We start from the raw sequence: 18122 nt of genomic DNA on the forward strand, positions 1-18122 counted from the left end.
ATCTCATTGATTCAGTTATGCCATCCTTTCTAACAGCTACATATTAGCTTATATTAGTCTCCATGTGTGCACATCTCCCCATTGTGAAACTGTCACAGCTACAAGTATAAAGAGTTGTACAGGCACAGGCTCTTTTATCTGAAATAGCACCATTCTTTTTTATGCCCTTCCATAGTCGTGAGCTTTAGAATAGTGCACTTTATCTGAAATTAAGTTTTATCATTTGCTTTTTAAAAATTAATGATTTTAGATAGTCACCTCCCAACCCATGCAGTTAAGAATTCCTGTTTGTTTACTTTGCCCAATAATCTTACAAAGCACCACTTATTAGCTGTTCTTCATTTATAAATATGCATCAAGAATAGAGCTTTGTTTCACAGCCTTTGTGTCTTTGAAATGAAATGAAGGTTGGGAGGTCAGAACCACTGGACTGAAGGAAACCTAATTCCCAAGTGTACTCAATTACTCCTTGCCTTCCTTTCTCTCAGTCTGCAGCTTCTTGGATTGTCATCTGTGGGTTATATATTGCTTCACAAACATGCTTTTTCAGCTGTATTTTGACACAGTTAGCAATATCAATCTCTGTATTTATTCCAAAGTATAAATTACTGGATAAATGTTTAACACCCAATATCTGGAAAGTAAAAATATGAAATCTGTATTTAGAAAACTAAACATATTGCATTTGGAATACATTGTAAGAAAGATTGTTCTAAAAGAAATAATGGCTTTTTTTCTTATTTCCAAGGTCCATTTGTGATGAATACACAAGAGGAAATCTCTCAAGCCATCGCAGATTTCCACAATGGACAAAATGGTTTTGAAAGAGCACACACTTGGAAGTCTAAGATTAGAAACCTGCACTGAATATCGGTCTTAGCAGCACAGTTGCCATTTTTTACCTAAATTGTGCAGTAATAGTCAAGTATCAATGATTTAAATAGGTTCTGCTGCATTACTAAAGAAGCTTTTGTTGAGACCTGATATTATTTGTAATATTCGTTTTTAATGTAAGAATTATTGCTGTTATTGTAAAAATGTTATCTTGAAATATTTCTACTTTCTTTATGCAGGAAGCACTATGTCATCAAAACATAGATTTATAAATTAAAATATATTTGTAAAAAGGAAAACCCGTTTCAGCACCATTACTTTCTGTGCTAGCACATATTAACTAAAGACTTTATACTAGAACACGGTTATAGTAAACTCTTTGCCTAATATTCAGGCATCTTGAAAAAATCCGTTTCAGAAGAACTGCTGATACTTTAGTGTCTCAACCAGTGCTGAACTGTCCTGAGTAAATGTTTTGGGAAATGGGAGAAGAAGACTGGAGTGACTGGAGAAAGCCTACACAAGCACGGTGAGCACATGTACACCTCACACAGACAGTGACCAGATGTCAAGTCTAAATTACAGAAGCTGGCTGTGTGAGGCAGAGGTCTTAACCTCTGAACCACTGTACTGCCTTAATGATAAAGGAGTTGTGGGTTTACAAGTAGGAGAGCAGTGGTATTGCCGACTGTCAGAAAAGATATGCACAAACAGAGAAGGAATTGGTTGCTGTTGTTCACAGCTGTGACAAGTTTCTTCAGCTGGAAAAGTGGGTCAGGTTAACAGTGATCCTAAGCCATTATGTGCTACATTTAAGAAGTTATTACTTGTAACGTTTCAAATGTTACAAAGACTGCTATTTGTTCATGCCTTCATGCCTTCTTTATTTATTCACTCTTTCTAATTCAAAGTATTAGCAGATCTAGAATCTCTCCTAGCACTTAGTGGGTACAAGACACAGACATTAATTTCCAAAACACTGTCATTATCGTAGTTTCTCTACCACTGCTGAAACATAGTAATTGTGTGATATTTACCACTTAAATGTTGTCACTGTTGGAAAAAAAAGCTATGTTTTCTTTCCTCCTTCTTGTTGTCAAAGGAGAAGTTAATGGCTTCATGTTACAAGTGATTCCCCTAGGGCAAAATCACTCAGGACAGCTGAATAGCATAGACTCTTGGCCACAAGAGAATTCGGGAATTCACAGATGTTCAGCATTAGATCACTGTTGCAGTAGCCTAAGCTGTATGGGTTATATCCTGCTGAGGATATGACAACCATCCAGTATTAAAAGGCTTAGAGCACTTCCCATCTGCACTTCTTCTATTAGGCTCATGGAAAGTGACAATAAGTCAGTGGTTTGGTCTACATTCAAAATATTTTTGCTGTTGAAGTCCACTCTTGTTTGCTTTGAGAGATCAATGATCAGTTAACACTTCTTCATTGCCAGGCAGATTCCACAACTGTTAAAAATAAGAGAAAATAGAGTTTTTTCTTAAGAAAAATATTTTTTATTGCTAGGCTCTGTAGTTTAATGTACTGTCTTGAGATATCCTTGTCGTATTCTTAGTTTTCTCATTCAGCTTTGTTTTGAGGAAAACTTTCTTTTTAAACCCTTTTTACTAAACATTTTGTATTGGGTTATAAATGTGTGTTAGGGGCCAGGACAGCTGTTTTTTGTAGGTTATTACTGTATATTTTAATGTAAATATAATTTTCTCACTGTTAGCCCTTTACCGACTCTTCTAGGCTCCATAGTCTGACGTTAGGCTCGTTTTTCAGCTAACAATGTAGCAGGCTACCTGCTGTTTGGCTCCTTGTCCCAAGAGAAGGAAAAATTCCATGGAGCCTTTGTCACTTAAGCAGGCTTCTTCTCTGCCTCAGATTCTGATGGATGACTCTGCAGTGGCCAAATCTGTTTTTTCAAACCACACATCATCTTTCCTGGATCCCTGTGGTGTATTTCCTTGGGATGCCATCAAGGACTAAGGGATACATCTTCTGTAGCTGTTGTGGTATCATTGTTGGGGATGGGAGAACCACTGTTGTCAGTCTCGGAGGGGGGAGCAGTTGAAGCTTTAACATTTTATCTGTCTAAGGTGCCTGATTTTTGGCCAAGTTTCCCTGCTTTGAATCTGTCTGTTTCTAGGCGGCCCGTAGGAAAAATAAAATAAACAGAAAGTTAAACATTAAGCGTCTCCTGTCCCTCTGTCTTTTGAATCCCCCTCTGAAGAATTATCTTGTTTTTGAAACTATCTCCAGAATTAAAGACTTGTTTTAGTTGGAACAGAGATTCCAGTTTCTTAGGTATTATGTTTTATCACAGAGGGGCTTTCATCAACCTATAACTGTCTTCCTGTATTACCAGCATTATAATATTCTTAACAGCCTACAGTAAGCTTGACAGTCAACCTTCAACCCTGACAGATTATGTAAGGTTCCTCAAAGATACACACACACACACACACACACACACACACACACACACACACACACACACACACACACACACACACACACACACACATATTCTAATCCCATATCTAACCCTGCGGTGATTTATTTGACAAAACCATCTGCTGTCAAACATGTTGTGAATACTAATCCTATACCTTCTGACAAGGAAAGGAAAGCTTTTTACAGATTTGGGCAGATAGTTTATTCTTATGCTACTTTTACTTTCAGAATTTTAAAATGGCACTCACATGTGGGGGTGGTTTATATTGCTCTTTGTACTTTATGAGAAAATTTTTATGTAGGCAAAACTGAAAGAGCCCTGAAAAGAGAATATATGAGCTGTATACAATATCTGAAGAAAGGGTAAGAGCAGTGCATTAAGTAAACATGTCATGGATTGTGTGAACTTCAAAAAGTTTTTTTTTTTCTTTTGCTGTTGTGGAAAAGTGGCTAAAGCAACTAGAGGAAGAGCCTGTGAAACTTTACTTGAATGCAAAGAACTTATTTGGTAGTCATGTTTGAATACTAGCCACTATCCTGAGATTAATGAAGAAGTGTCTATAATGAGTGTTCTTAAATTGAGATCTGCTGTGTTATACTAATATTTTAGGTTTATTGGTTATTTTTTTTATTTTTGTTGGGCAGAGTTGTTTTACTTTATTTTTACATAAACTTGTTGGTTTACCACATGAATATTTTTAGTTATACGAATTTTTTTAATATCAACTGATTTGCGTATAGGTGTATATAAAGAACCTCTGCATATTTTATTTTATTTTTAAAGTTCTGAAGAACTGCAAGTATTTAGCAAAAAAAATTCAACTCATGTTAATAAATTTGTTTTGTGCATTGGACTACAGCTGTTTTTATTGTGTTACCAGTTCTTGTTGCTCCGGCTGTTTGTGGCATTTGGACTGTAGACTACATGTTAGTTTTTGATGACTTTCTTGACAGTATGGCAAGGCTAACTGCTAATCTTCCATATTCAGAGACTAAATCTTCTCTAAATCATTTAATTGCTTTTGTTTCTCAAGTAATCAAGCATTCTTTAAACTGGTTTTATGATACTGTTGATGCTGTATCAAGATCAGCTCCTACTGGGTCAGTTATAAGAAGATTCGCTTGGTTGCATTTGCAAAATCTACCAAAGTATGTCAAAGATGAAATTCTAATTTCTTCCTTTGATAAAAAGTTATTTGACCCTTCTTCTGCTGAGGTCTTTAAAGTATTTAATGAGAGAGGAAAGTTAATTTAGTGGGTGCCCAATTTTTTTCATATGTTCATAGCAGACTACTAGACTAATGGCTCAAGAGCCCTTACAAACCTAGCCCGTTTTACCCAGATTTTACCCAGTTTTCTATCCCTAATGGAAAGATAACAAGGGTCAGCAAGCGAGGTTCCATAAGGGACATGGGTGCCACCCCAGGAGTGAATTTATGATTTCCTATTCATTGGTCCAGATTGCATTTGAAGATGATCAGAAGAGGACTCTGCTTCACATGAATAGGAAGCCTATTCCAGAGGAGGGGCAATCTCTGGGACATATATCTGTCTCTCCAGCATGATCTATTCATGCTAGAGATCAGGTTTAGAACTTTTGAGTGGGAAACCCTCATGCAGTTAGATTTGTGAATATGCAACATTTCCATAAGGCTAGGACAGATACTACCTTGTAAGTCAGATGCAGATTACCCCTCAGTAATCTGTAGGTAACTGAATACAATGATGGAACTTTTAATCAGGTCACATATGACATGTTGGTTATATCTTGTAATTTTTTTTTTTTTTTTGTGAGAAAGCTCGGAGGATGCTGTAATGGCTATAGGTGCATGCTGAGATACATGCCAAAGTTGTACTTGATTATTGTTCTGATGAGGGCTGTGTACAGTGGTACTATAACATCCTTAGATCTGGATGTCTTGCCATTACTTATAAGCTGAACAACATAGAAGGGTTTCCTCACCACCATCAACACATGATTGTCAAAGTTCAAATTACTATCTGTCTGAGTACCTAGATCTCTCACCACTGGGTACACACTTGAGGGGTGCTATCAATGTTGCAATTTGCAGGGGTGTTTGATTTCCCAAAGGGTAGTATTATGCAGTTCTTCACATTTAGTCTCAGGCCATGGTTCTGACACCAATCATTAGTCTGCGTCAGTCCTTTCTGTAGGATATGAACATTGTTTGGGGTGATTGCACCTAACTTGCAGTCATCAGCAAACCAGGTCAGCCAAAGGCCAGCTACATTGCCTTGACCTCTGAGAAATATATCCCAAACAGAAGAAGGTCTAGCACTGAGCCCTGTGGTACTCCACTGGTGACTGGCCTCTTGCTGAATATGGATTCCCCACACTCTAATAACGTGTCCTATCCATGAGCCATTTGGCTATCCATTTGTTGATGTAAAGGTTTATTTTAAAATAATATTTTAAAATAATAGATAAATAGTGTAAAAGTTCAGTGTAAAAAATCTAAAACCAATAATTATCTATTATGAAATATTAATGCAATTAAAATTAAAATTAACAGTGTATGTGTGTATTTATATTTATGTTTTGTGTTCGAGTATAATAAACCTTAAAAGTATGTAAATAAAAACATGTAAGTGAAAAACAGCAAAACCTAACTTAAAAAGCTGAAAGTCAAATACACTCACACTGCATAGACCATTTTAAACACAGCATAAAGGTCAACTCCTAACCAAATTTTTAAGTTGTAGAATGCACTTAATTGAATACATTTCATTGATGCCCGGAGGGTAACATGCAAAGGTACATAATTGCCAACTCAATTCTAATTTCTCTAAGAGCAAGGAAAGTGGCCCTCCTCTAGGGTCTCCTCTAGGGTCATAGGCAATACAATCTATAGCCCTAAAAGTAAAACCATGGGTGGGTGCTTTCATAATGTGCCTGGCCAATGCGTTCTCTGATTTGTTAGACCTAATAGCGTATGTGTGTTCATAGACCCTGTCCCTAAGCCTTCTGTCAGTTTTGCCGATATAGAAGGCAGGGCAGGTGTGACACTTAGCCAGGTATACCACACCCTTAGAGTTACAATCAAATTTTTACTTAGTGTTGTATTCAAAACCTCTTATACTAAATTTTATTCCCTGCTCCATATATTTACAATAGGGCATGACAAACACTTGTTCATACCTGCATGGTTAAATGTAACAAAGTTTGAGTACCGAGTTTCCACTAGATTCTTTAAGTTTTTTCCTTTTCTATAAACTATTCTAGGGAAGTCAATAGGACCTCTTGGTAGATGTGTATCCATGTTTATCAAGTCCCAATTTTTCCTTAAAATATTTATAAAATCATAACTGTTTATACAATATGTAATAATAAGTCTATTTTCATTTTCATTTAGTGTCCCATCCTGTAATGTACAACTGTTTGTTTCTAAACTCTGGTTACTTGATAATATTGCTTTGTAAAAGCACACTTCTCTTTTATTTTTCACTTCCTGACAAATTTCTTGTAGGAGTGAAATAGGATATCCTCTCTTTTTAAACATGTCCATAAGTGCTGAGCATTCTTCAATTAACTGGTTGTCATCCGTAACCATTCGAGCTGCCCTTACAAATTGGCCCTTAACAACTGAACGTTTTTGATGGGCCGGATGGCAGCTACTATAGTGAAGAAATGCATTTGAATATGTTTCCTTTCTATAAATCCTGGCTTTAAAACATTGATTTTGTCTATCCTTACTTAAATCAACATCCAAGTAAGCAATTATATCCTGTGAAAAATTATATGTGAATTTTAAGAATGTACTAGTGTTGTTTAAGTAAGTTAAAAAGTTAGAAGCCTCCTGTTGGTTACCCTGGAACAGGATAAATATATCATCCAGGAAACGTATATAATATTTAATCTTACTTGTGTATGTAGTTACACCAAAGACATGTTCATGTTCCCAGTAGGCCATTACTAAATTTGCAAATGTACTACCGCATGGAGAGCCCATCACCACTCCTATTTTTTGTAAGTAGTATCTGTTGTTAAAAGTGATGTAATTGTTGGAAAGAACTGTGTCCAATAATTCAGCCAACAATATTATTCCATTCTGGGGGGCTCCCATATCATGTATTAATAAACTCACCCATTCAATTCCCTTTGTGTGGGGAATTGATGAATACAAAACAAAAGAACTACTGCTGCACCACATGTGGTAAGCGCTCATCAGAATACCCAGTAGAAGTGAAAACCCTTGTGTCAAAGCTCAGTAACTTAATGGATAAAGAGATGCTTACATTTTACAATTATACCAGTTTGCAAAGATACGTAGACCTTGATATAGTACCACGAGGTCTGAGAGCAGTTAAATTTCCTTCGGAACCATTCATAGGAACGTGTGCAACTGATAAAGTCTTTCAACAGATGGGAGAAAGCAGCACATCATTGTTCAATTGAGTGGTTAAATATTCTTATAGAACGGGACATTATCAAACTATCTAATATTAAAAAAGATATTAGTATAGTTTGTACCAGTTTAATGTCTACCTTAGATAGGGCCAAATTTGAGTCCTGTCTTAATGATATCCAAGATAAACTTAATTTACATGAGAAAAAAGTGTTGGAACAAAAGATGCGTAAAATACAGAGAGATCTTCATGACTTTGAGAAGGGCACAGCCTTCTTTGGTGGATCCAATCAGCGATCTTGCTCTAGAGTGGATCGTCATTATGAGGGCGTTCCTTTATAGGAGAGGATTGGCAGTACTACCAACGCCAACTTAAGAGTTACTACAGACTCTAGAAACCACAGTGACAGTGACTTAACTTCTGATTTTCCACCTTTGCCTTCTCCGGTGGATGATTGTTACTTTCCGGAACACTTTCGTCAACAAAGAGTATACGGGAGGCAACAACATAAAAGAAGTTATGTGGAGCAGGAACAACAAAGAGGTGGGGCTCCTCGTCAATGGCGCAAAAATAAAAGGACTAGATGATACTAACTTTTGTTTTGTTTCTAATACAGTTATTAATTTATCTGGATGTCATATTAATGATAATGTTCTTTCTGTTTTGAATCACAGTTTAAAATTTGTACCGACTATTTTGCCGAAGAAATATGAATGTAAAGCAGAGTTATTTAGGTTTGTACGGAAATTGCATCTTTGGTATTATTTTCATTGTTTTTCTGTCAAGAGTACTGAGACAGAAATTGTTTTGAATGACTCACAGGGTATGGATCTTTCCTCTTTAGAATTGAGTTACAGTGATTCTTTTAATGATTCTTGTATATCTTGTCAGTGAGTTGAATGCATATTGTGCTTTGGATACATCTGTGGTAAATGTAAGAAATAAGTTCATGCCACCATTTGTACATGATGGAATCAAAAATTGTCATACTATGTTAAATTTTGAAATTGATTCATTATTAAATAGCTTGGATAAGACAAAAATAAGTTTTAATTTGTCAAAAAATGAATGGTTTGAATTAATGAATTTTTCTAAGCAACGGGATTTAATTGTGAAACCTTCAGTCAAAGGGAATAAAGTAGTTATTATGCACTATACTCAGTACTATAAAATGTGTATAGATTTATTAGAGGACAAATCTGTATATTGTGAAGTTTCGATTGAAGCTGTAACACAGGCTAAAGAGAATTATATTAGTTTGATACAGAGAGGTTTGAGATTAGGCTATTGGTTGGACACAGATGTTAAAAATAAATTGGATATTGAAGATTCTGGTCCAGCTTATTTTTATTGCCTACCGAAAATCCATAAGGATGTTAGGAATCCCCCTGGTAGGCCGATTGTTTTGGCTGGTAATTATTTTTTACATAATTTAGGGGTGATTTTACACCAAGTGTTACTCAAAGAGGCTCGGAAACTTCCATCTTACATACAGGATTCTTTTTGATTTCCTTAGTAGAATTAAAAATATTATTTGGAATGATAATATGTATTGGGTTACATTGGATGTTAAAAGTTTCTATACCAATATTAGACACTTTTTCGGAATAGAGGCTTTAAATAAGCAGATGGGTGATTTTCCTTTAACACATTATGTTTCTGATCTAGTTAAATTTTGTTTGGAAAATAATTATTTTTATTTTGATAATAAAATTTTCCACCAAATCCAAGGTACAGCGATGGGTGCTGCATTTGCACCTATGTATGCAAACATATTTATGGGATTGGTGGAAAAAGAATATATTTACACTCATTCTTTTGTTAATAATTATGTTAAATTTTATTTTAGATTTATTGATGATTTAATTTTTTTATGTGAAGGGGTAATTTTATGGTAGATAAGTTTGTGCAAGACATTCAATCAAACAGATTTGGTATATCCTTTGATGGAATACAATGTGGACCTGCAGTTTCTTTTTTAGATATTAACTTATCAGGTACTGCAGGTAAATTCATTACTACAGGTATTCATAGGAAATTTGATTGTCCTAATGAATTTTTAATGGGAACAAGTTGCCACCCTAGGCACACTATTGAAGCTTTGCCTTATGGGGAATTCTTGAGACTATCCCGTATTTGTAATGATGATGATACTTGTTTGAATGAAATTAAATATACCACAGAGATGTTTATAAAAAGAAAATATGACAAATTATTAATTGATTCAAGTATAAAGAAAGTATTCAATAAAATATTTAATAGTGGCTTAAATTGTTGGAAAAGACAAAATTATAATTATGTTACTGACCATAAAGAAACAGAGAAGATATTTATGTTTTTTACTTTTAATATATGTAGTAAAAATATTAAAAGGTATATTTTACACCTTTGGGAAATTTTGAAAAATTCTAGAGAGCTTAATGAATTAACTGAAATGAAGTTAATTTTTTCTTATAAAAGAGGAAAGAACATAAAGGATATGATAGTACATACAAAATTTTGTAAACCTAATGAGAGAATGCATCAGCATATTGTTAATAGTGGAATGGTACCATGTGGGAAATGCAAAAGTTGTTCTTATGTTAGTTCTTTTTCACAGATTAATGGTATTGTTTTTAAACCAAATGGTTGTTTTAATTGTAGAACAGAACGGGTTATTTATGCCATTAAATGTGATTGTGATAAATTTTATGTGGGGCAAACTAAAAGAATGTTTAAGATCAGAATTATGGAGCATCTGAGGGACATAAGGGCAAATAGATTGGAAAGTCCCTTGGCACAACATTTTTTTGAATTTCATGGGGGCAAATGCGATAGTTTGAAGGCTACTGTTTTAGAACAAATTTCTGAAAATAATATTAGTGATGGTAAAATAAAAAAAACATGCTCCTAAAGCAAGAAATGATTTTTATATTAAAATATGAAACTTTGATCTCTAAAGGTTTGAATACTGACTGTTGTTGGAAAAGTTTAATTTGAAGTACTGTGTTTTTAAGAATGTGATTATTGCTATATTTAATTGAATGTGTAATTGAATGATTAGGATAGCTGGTGTTATATAAACTACTTGTGTACATGAACTGTTACTCCTTGAAGGCTTTTTTGAGCTGAGGCGCTAGAGAATAAAGTGTGTTTTCAATTGATGAATACAAGTCTTTCACATCTATTGTAAGAAAGTTGAAATCATCTTGATATTGTAGGTGGTTTATATTGTCCAAAAATGTCCAAGAATCTTTACAAATGCGCTTTTCGTCAGGCGACATAGCCCAACTTCTTCAGATAATTATACAACATATGCCTTACACTATATAGGAAGTGAAAAGGAAGTGAAAAGTCAGTTGGTTCCTGAATCAGCAGGAATCAGCTGCTCTTAAAGTGCAACCACCTTCTTTCATTACCTAAAGTATATAGCTTAAACAGTTCTCATCTAACACATTGTTTTAAAGCAATATTTTAAAATAATATTTTAAAATAAATACTGTAAAAGATCAGTGTAAAAAATCTAAAACCAATAATTATCTGTTATGAAATATTAATACAATTAAAATTAAAATTAACAGTGTATGTGTGTATTTATATTTATGTTTTGTGTTCAAGTATAATAAACCTTAAAAGCATGTAAATAAACTTAAAAATTTGGTTAGGAGTTGACCTTTATGCTGTGTTTAAAATGGTCTATGCATACTATTGTCTTAGAGTATATTTGACTTTCAGCTTTTTAAGTTAGGTTTTGCTGTTTGTTCACTTACATGTTTTTATTTACATGCTTTTAAGGTTTATTATACTCGAACACAAAACATAAATATAAATACACACATACACTGTTAATTTTAATTTTAATTGCATTAATATTTCATAATAGATAATTATTGGTTTTAGATTTTTTACACTGATCTTTTACATTATTTATATATTATTTTAAAATCTTATTTTAAAATATTGTTTTAAAACAATGTGTTAGATGAGAACTGTTTAAGCTATATACTTTAGGTAATGAATGAAGGTGGTTGCCACTTTAAGAGCAGCTGATTCCTGCTGATTCAGGAACCAGCTGACTTTTCACTTCCTTTTCACTTCATATATAGTGTAAGGCCTATGTTGTATAATTATCTGAAGAGGTTGGGGTATGTCGCCTGACGAAAAGCGCTTTATGTGATTTTTTGTTTTTTATAATAAACAGTAAGCAGGATTCACGAAGCCTCCGTGTAAGAGTTACAAGTCTTACACTGAGGCTGCAGTTAAACGGTGTGATGTCAGCATGCCATGCATATTCATGAGGGCATGCTGACTCACACCCAAGGCTAACACGGTCCATGTAAGAAAGTAGGGGGAGTGTCCGTAGGGCGAGCCCTGAAAATGGACACGCCCCAGAAGAGTAACAGTCCCGAAATAAACCCCCACGACAGAGTCCACGTAAATGTCAATAAACACAACACAACACATGCCCCCACAGACTATAAACATATAATGTAAAAATGAACATGTTATATATTTTTTTATAAGTTTTAAAGATGTTTGCCCGTGATTGCGCTCATTTGTGCGGGCGTGCCCGGCGCTTAGCCACAGTTAGCAGTCAGTGTAAAAGCATATAAGATCTAAATATGCAAAGTAAGCCAAGAAGCAATAGTGTAGCGGTAGAGACATCGGCTGAAGAGGAGGCAGTCATGGTTCGAGCCCCCACAACATCAATTTTTATTTTTAGTGAAATAAGCACGAAACAATTCCCTGACATATATGTACATATATAAAATTATTTTTATGTAAAATGTAATGAAATGGGCCATGTATTATGAAGAAATGTGTTATAATAAAAAAGAAAACAAATGTCAGAAGTGCCTATAGCTGAGCTACACTCTAACAAGCTGAGTATATCTGCCCGTAGGTGAGCAGTGGTTTAACAGGTGTAAAATGAGTGCCCGGGGTTGAGCAGCATTTTAACACGCTGAAACTGTGTGCCCATAGCTGAGCTAAGCGTAATATGCATGCTGACAGCCAAACGACGTGTAAACCAGCATAACCCGTTTGCGCGGAGCTGCACACCGCGCCAACAAGCTAACCAGCGGGCAAAGTTGAGCAAGCTGTATCAAAACTGCCTTTACACAGACACACCTCCTAGCCTGTGTAGACAGTCATAAAATATAAAAAGCAATGGCCAGGCTCGAACTCAGGATACCATGTACCATAGTCAAAGTACTGAACCACTAAGCCATGACAGTTGCTCTTAGAAATGCAGTAATAGCATATATATATAGGAATGTATGGAAAGAGAAGCATGACAAAGCAGGTTTTGTGAAGCTGATACATTTCCAAAATGGCCAATCACAGATAAGTGCAGGAAAAATGGCATATATAAGCCCCATAGGCGGGAATACACAGCATAACTGATTGTGGAACCGATTTGCAGTCAGGATGGCAGGTGTAGGAGAGGGTAGTTGCTTCTGAGCACAGAGGTAGGGTGTTGAGGGGTCCAAATATATGGTTTGGCTCCTCGTCCACAATCATGAGGCCCAACTCATGCAGGGCCAGGTCCTGTGGGGAGCATACAAGGCTGAGGCGTGGGACCGGTTGGCACATGATCTCACCAGTGCCACAGGAATACCAAGGACTGGTGAACAGGTCTGTCACCACCATGCGGACCTGAAGAGATGGAAGCAGGACCAACTGAACCGTTGGATCCAGCAGGCCCGGCAAATGCCCAACGCCCCACTACTGAGTAAGTTACATGTCATTATTTATGTAAAAAGTTAACCTAGCTGATATTATGGAGATGTGTATTCCAATATTACTTCATTTATATTACAGCTGCAGGTGTCCGTTTCGTGAATCGTCGAGCCTATGCCGATAGGCTTGTGCGGTTGCGCCACCAGGCAGGTTAGTAATTCTCTCCCTGTAACTGTTAAAAAATATAAGTATGACAGCTTGCAAAAGAGTGCAGTGTAGTCACCTATTAATATAAAGTGCAAGTAACAGTGTAAGAGAGATTCTGCTAGTACTGTGTGATTACATAAGTGTGATGCAGCCTGTAATCCAAAAATAGAAATGAAACAAGTCTGAAATAAAGATGTTCCACCTGTAATATAATAGTACATAACCTGCAGCAGGCTGTAAATTACAGCTACACAAGCTGAGTAAAACACGTGTGAAATATATCCCCGTTTAAATTCTGAAACATGACACAAGTGAGACTGTTGGAAATGATTGTTTTAACCAAGTAAAACATGTCAATAAAACCTAGAATTAAGTACCATCCTGAATTGTAAAAATAAAACAAGTGAGAGTGTGAGAAAGAGGTATGAATCCACCAATAAAGTTGTAAAACTCCTGAATAAAGTATACTGCAATCAGTACAGAATGAAATGAATGTGACAGGCACAACCAAACAGTGAAATGTGTGTAATAAAGTACTGAAGCTGGAATGTGTGTCCCACAATTTGGATATGTTGCTGTAAGTTTGTAATATGCAGATAGTATGGTTGTATGAAATACCAAACATCCACAGTTGTCTAGAGCCATATAAAGCAAATGTAGCAGGATGCTGTAGCTGAACACAGCCAGATATGAATGTGTATGAATAAAAATGAAATGTATATTACTGTAGCAGTAACATTCCTATCACCAACATGCATATGTTTACACATCGGAAACTGTAGTCAGACCTGTAGTGTGTATATATCTGCAGCTAGTAGAAATGTACAGCATATGTATAGGTATTTGAAGTTGTTAATGAAATATTTCTTCACCCTACCCTATAACCACAAATAATCCATTCCACATGAAATGGGTATGTGTTTTTACAATTAACTCCCCTGCACATTTGTCCTGTTGGTTCATACATATTTGCATGTACGTTGATGCATGTGCCCTGTTCATACATCCAAACCTGATGGCCTGTTGCCATCAATCAACCCTGCATGTTGTTGGATTGTGTATTGTTGTTCAAATTATGCATGTGTTATGCTTGCTGTTCAATGGCTTGAATTTATGGGTGTTTGGTTAATGGGAATACTAATGCATGCTGTTACAACAAATTGTGAATGGTATTGTACGTTACTAACCCAAACTGTAATATAAAATAATGCAAAACATAGGACGACAGGGAAGGCGGGTTCCAGCGGACCCACCTCTCCCACCTCAGCTGGCGAGTGCACCTGGCAGTAGTGCCCAGGCCGGACCCTCCTCCGGTGGCCCTGTGCCACCTGCGGGTGGAAGTGCTGCAGGGGATGGGGCTCATCCCCCCTCTGCAAGCGTGGCCAGAGGAGAACATCCACTCACCCTCCATAGTGTCCGGACTTTGGTGTGTAGGGAGATCAGGCATGCTGTGCTTGGGCCCCTACGCCAGCTTGAGGCACGGGTGGCACAACTCATGGGCATGCCTGCTGCCCATCCTACACAGCGCCCAGCACAGCCCCATCCTGGGCAGTGAAGGCACAGTGGCAACTGCCCATGGGTGGGGATCTGAGTTCCAATGTTGCCATCTGTGGGCTCATGGGCTCGAGATATCCAAACATCCATCCCTGTCAATTGTGTATCCCCCCCCACATGTGTCATACACCACCCCTGTATGCTTCTTGTTTGTCTTGTCTGTTAACCTCCCCTACCTACCTCCCCAGCTATACCGACTTCCTGTACCTGACATACCACTCTCACCTGAAAAAAAAAAAAGGGCACTCTGTACCCACAAAAAAATTACGCCTCATACATAGCTGCCCATTTTGCACACATGTCTGCTGGACATGTAAACTGGCAATTACAATTGGCTGTACAACAAATATTGTTGTCCTCACACCTCTCTCAGGGGTGGAAGGTTTCAAATTTCACACCAAATTACAAACATATGCACAGCTGTTGCTGGTTAAGAAATGGACAGCTATGGGCCTTTCCTACATCCCTCCTGCAAAACCCAAGCTTGTTTTCCTACTGTCCTACCCTCTTTGTTCCCCCTTTTTCACCACTTTCCTATCTCCCCATTTTCTTTTCTTTAAAAGAAAATAAGCTGGTGTCTTGAGAGTAAGCACTTTTAAGCAGTAGTAAGTGGGAGTGCACTTCTGTGTGCTTAGCTAAGCGTGTATGCGCGAAGCTAAGCAGCAGTGCGCATGTGTGACCTCTACGCAAACCAGCGCTAACCCACTTACAACTGCTTAAAAGTGCCTTAGTCACTCTGAATGACAAGGCCTGTAGTTTTCTCAGCAGCAAAATAAAACACCTCTGTCAGTCTCAAACCCAGGAACTTGGAAACACTAGTCTGTATGACTTACCACTAAGCCATGACTGCTATACAAGAACATTGTGCTGAAAGAAATATATCATGAAATAGTAGAAATTAATGTAAAGGGAATATAGCATGTCTAGTACACAAAGCATGTCATGTATATTTACTGTCAAATCTAGTGGATTTGTAAAATAGTACTGTGTGAAGAGAAACAGCCATGCTAGTTGGTAGCTAGTAGGTAATAATGTCACAGTAGCATCTGGCAAGCCACACACATACTCAGAGCAGGATAAACACTGCCATAGTTGAATAGTTAAGAGCCCAGACATAGCAACTGTGACTGAGATACAGGGATGTCCCTGATGTGAAAACAAATGTCAACTGTGCCCCACTGACACCCTGTGAAATGTACTAACAGTAGGCAGAAAGGTGTTACTACACATGCAATGGTAACTATGAATTACTGAAAGTATGCACCACTTGCACGTCACAAATAGTTTAGTTATACATATGCTCGAAATAACCCACAGTCACAACTGCAGAATATAAGAATATTTCATTGGAGTATCCCACTGATATGTACCATTCCATGAGGCTGATAAAAGATGCACCTGAGAGTATCTGAGGCCTGCTCAGCAGCATGATCAAATACCCTTGTAAGTGTCAAGGCCCACACCATGGCCAGACCACACTGCATGCAGTAACACCCTACCACAACAAACACATAGGGAATTGCTGCCCAAACAGATATAGCAAGCATTGCAAGCTGTGAATGTAAATGGAAAATAGGAAAGCCATAGCAACACATTACAGGAAAGACACCTAGCAGGCATACAAGGAGTGAATGTAAAGGGCAAATATTGAAGCCATAGCAACAGATTGCAAGAGCCACTGCTATATACCAGTTACACCAGAATTCCCACAGGAAAGCACACACACCCATATACACAGTATTACTAGTCGTAGGTGTCAGTTTACATACACACGGAGAAGAGGAAACTGGAGGAAGGAATACTCAGCTTACAGTACAACATGCATTGCAGTGTCTACAACACAGCCTGAAATATGAGAGACATACCAACCCTTACACTCACAGAACAGTGTCCACAGCAAACCAGCATGGTCCCCACCCTGATAATCTGAAAGGGCTATGCCTACCTAACAGACCTTTTTATAGCACTGTCCTGAAATCACAGTGAGAACTGCAGTCACTACACAACAGGCTGCATGCAATTAGTAAATGCTGGCTAACAATTGGTGCAGAGGCCATCACATGGACATGTGCAGATACCTACAAAAGCATCCTGTACTCCCAGTCCACACATGCAATACTTTCATTGCACCCTCTGGAGGTAGAGACAGAGAGAGAGAGAGAGAGAGAGAGAGAGAGAGAGAAAGATAGAAAGATAGAAAGAGAAACAAAGAAAGAAAAAAAAAGAAAAAAAAGTAACAACAAAACAAACAAGTTGACAGCAGGCCAACTAACTGAAAGCCTACACAAACAGCTGCAACAAACACAGGTAATGTAAAGTACTAATATAATAGTCTACATACTGTGAACCCTCCATATGTGTTATTGGTCTGTATCTATGTATATGAAGATGAGCATAGGGCCGGGGACATACTGCAACTGTCACTGAAGGCTCTACATACATATATATGAGAAGGTAGCTATGTGCACATAGCAATGTAGGTTGTAGTGCAATGTACAAGTAGGTTGTACAGTAATGGATGTTCATCAGTACGTTACTGTGTGTATACATATGTGGAACTAAAAAGGAGTATATATATATATATATATATATATATATATATATATATATATATATATATATATATATATATATATATATATATATATATATATATATATATATCATGTGTATACGTATGTATATCGAGATATGTATGTATGTATATATATATATATATATATATATATATATATATATATATATATATAATATGCATATATGTATACATAGATAGAGAGGGATGTAGAAATACATAGACATATATAGTTTCACAGTGTCATAGTTTAGTACTAGGCTATCTGCATACAGTATACAGAATAGATTTAGAAAACTGTGCCTCTGCCTAGTAGTGACACGGTGAAGATTCCCTTACATAATAGAATTAGTTTACTGTGCCTCTGCCTAGTAGTGACACAGAGATGACCCCTGGTGTAAACCTATGATCTCCCATCCACTCGTCAAGAATTCACATGAAGAGCGTCAGTGAGGGGCTCTGCCT

At 36.9% G+C, this 18122-nt stretch overlaps 1 protein-coding gene across 4 annotated transcripts in view; it reads left to right on the top strand.

Annotated features, from left to right (window-relative positions):
* Window positions 1-4146, top strand: part of PIR (pirin) — a 723908-nt gene extending 719762 nt beyond the window's left edge. For all 4 annotated transcript variants that reach the window (XM_044073077.1, XM_044073074.1, XM_044073075.1 and 1 more), the window contains one exon: window positions 749-4146. In XM_044073077.1, the coding sequence (XP_043929012.1) occupies window positions 749-760 (12 nt within the window). In that variant the 3' untranslated portion in view covers window positions 761-4146. The remainder of the gene's footprint in view (window positions 1-748) is intronic.
* The last annotated feature ends 13976 nt before the right edge of the window (window positions 4147-18122 follow it).

This window comes from Protopterus annectens, chromosome 5.part1, assembly GCF_019279795.1.
Source record: "Protopterus annectens isolate FY-2018-M chromosome 5.part1, PAN1.0, whole genome shotgun sequence".
In the NCBI taxonomy this organism is placed as follows: Eukaryota; Metazoa; Chordata; order Ceratodontiformes; family Protopteridae; genus Protopterus; species Protopterus annectens.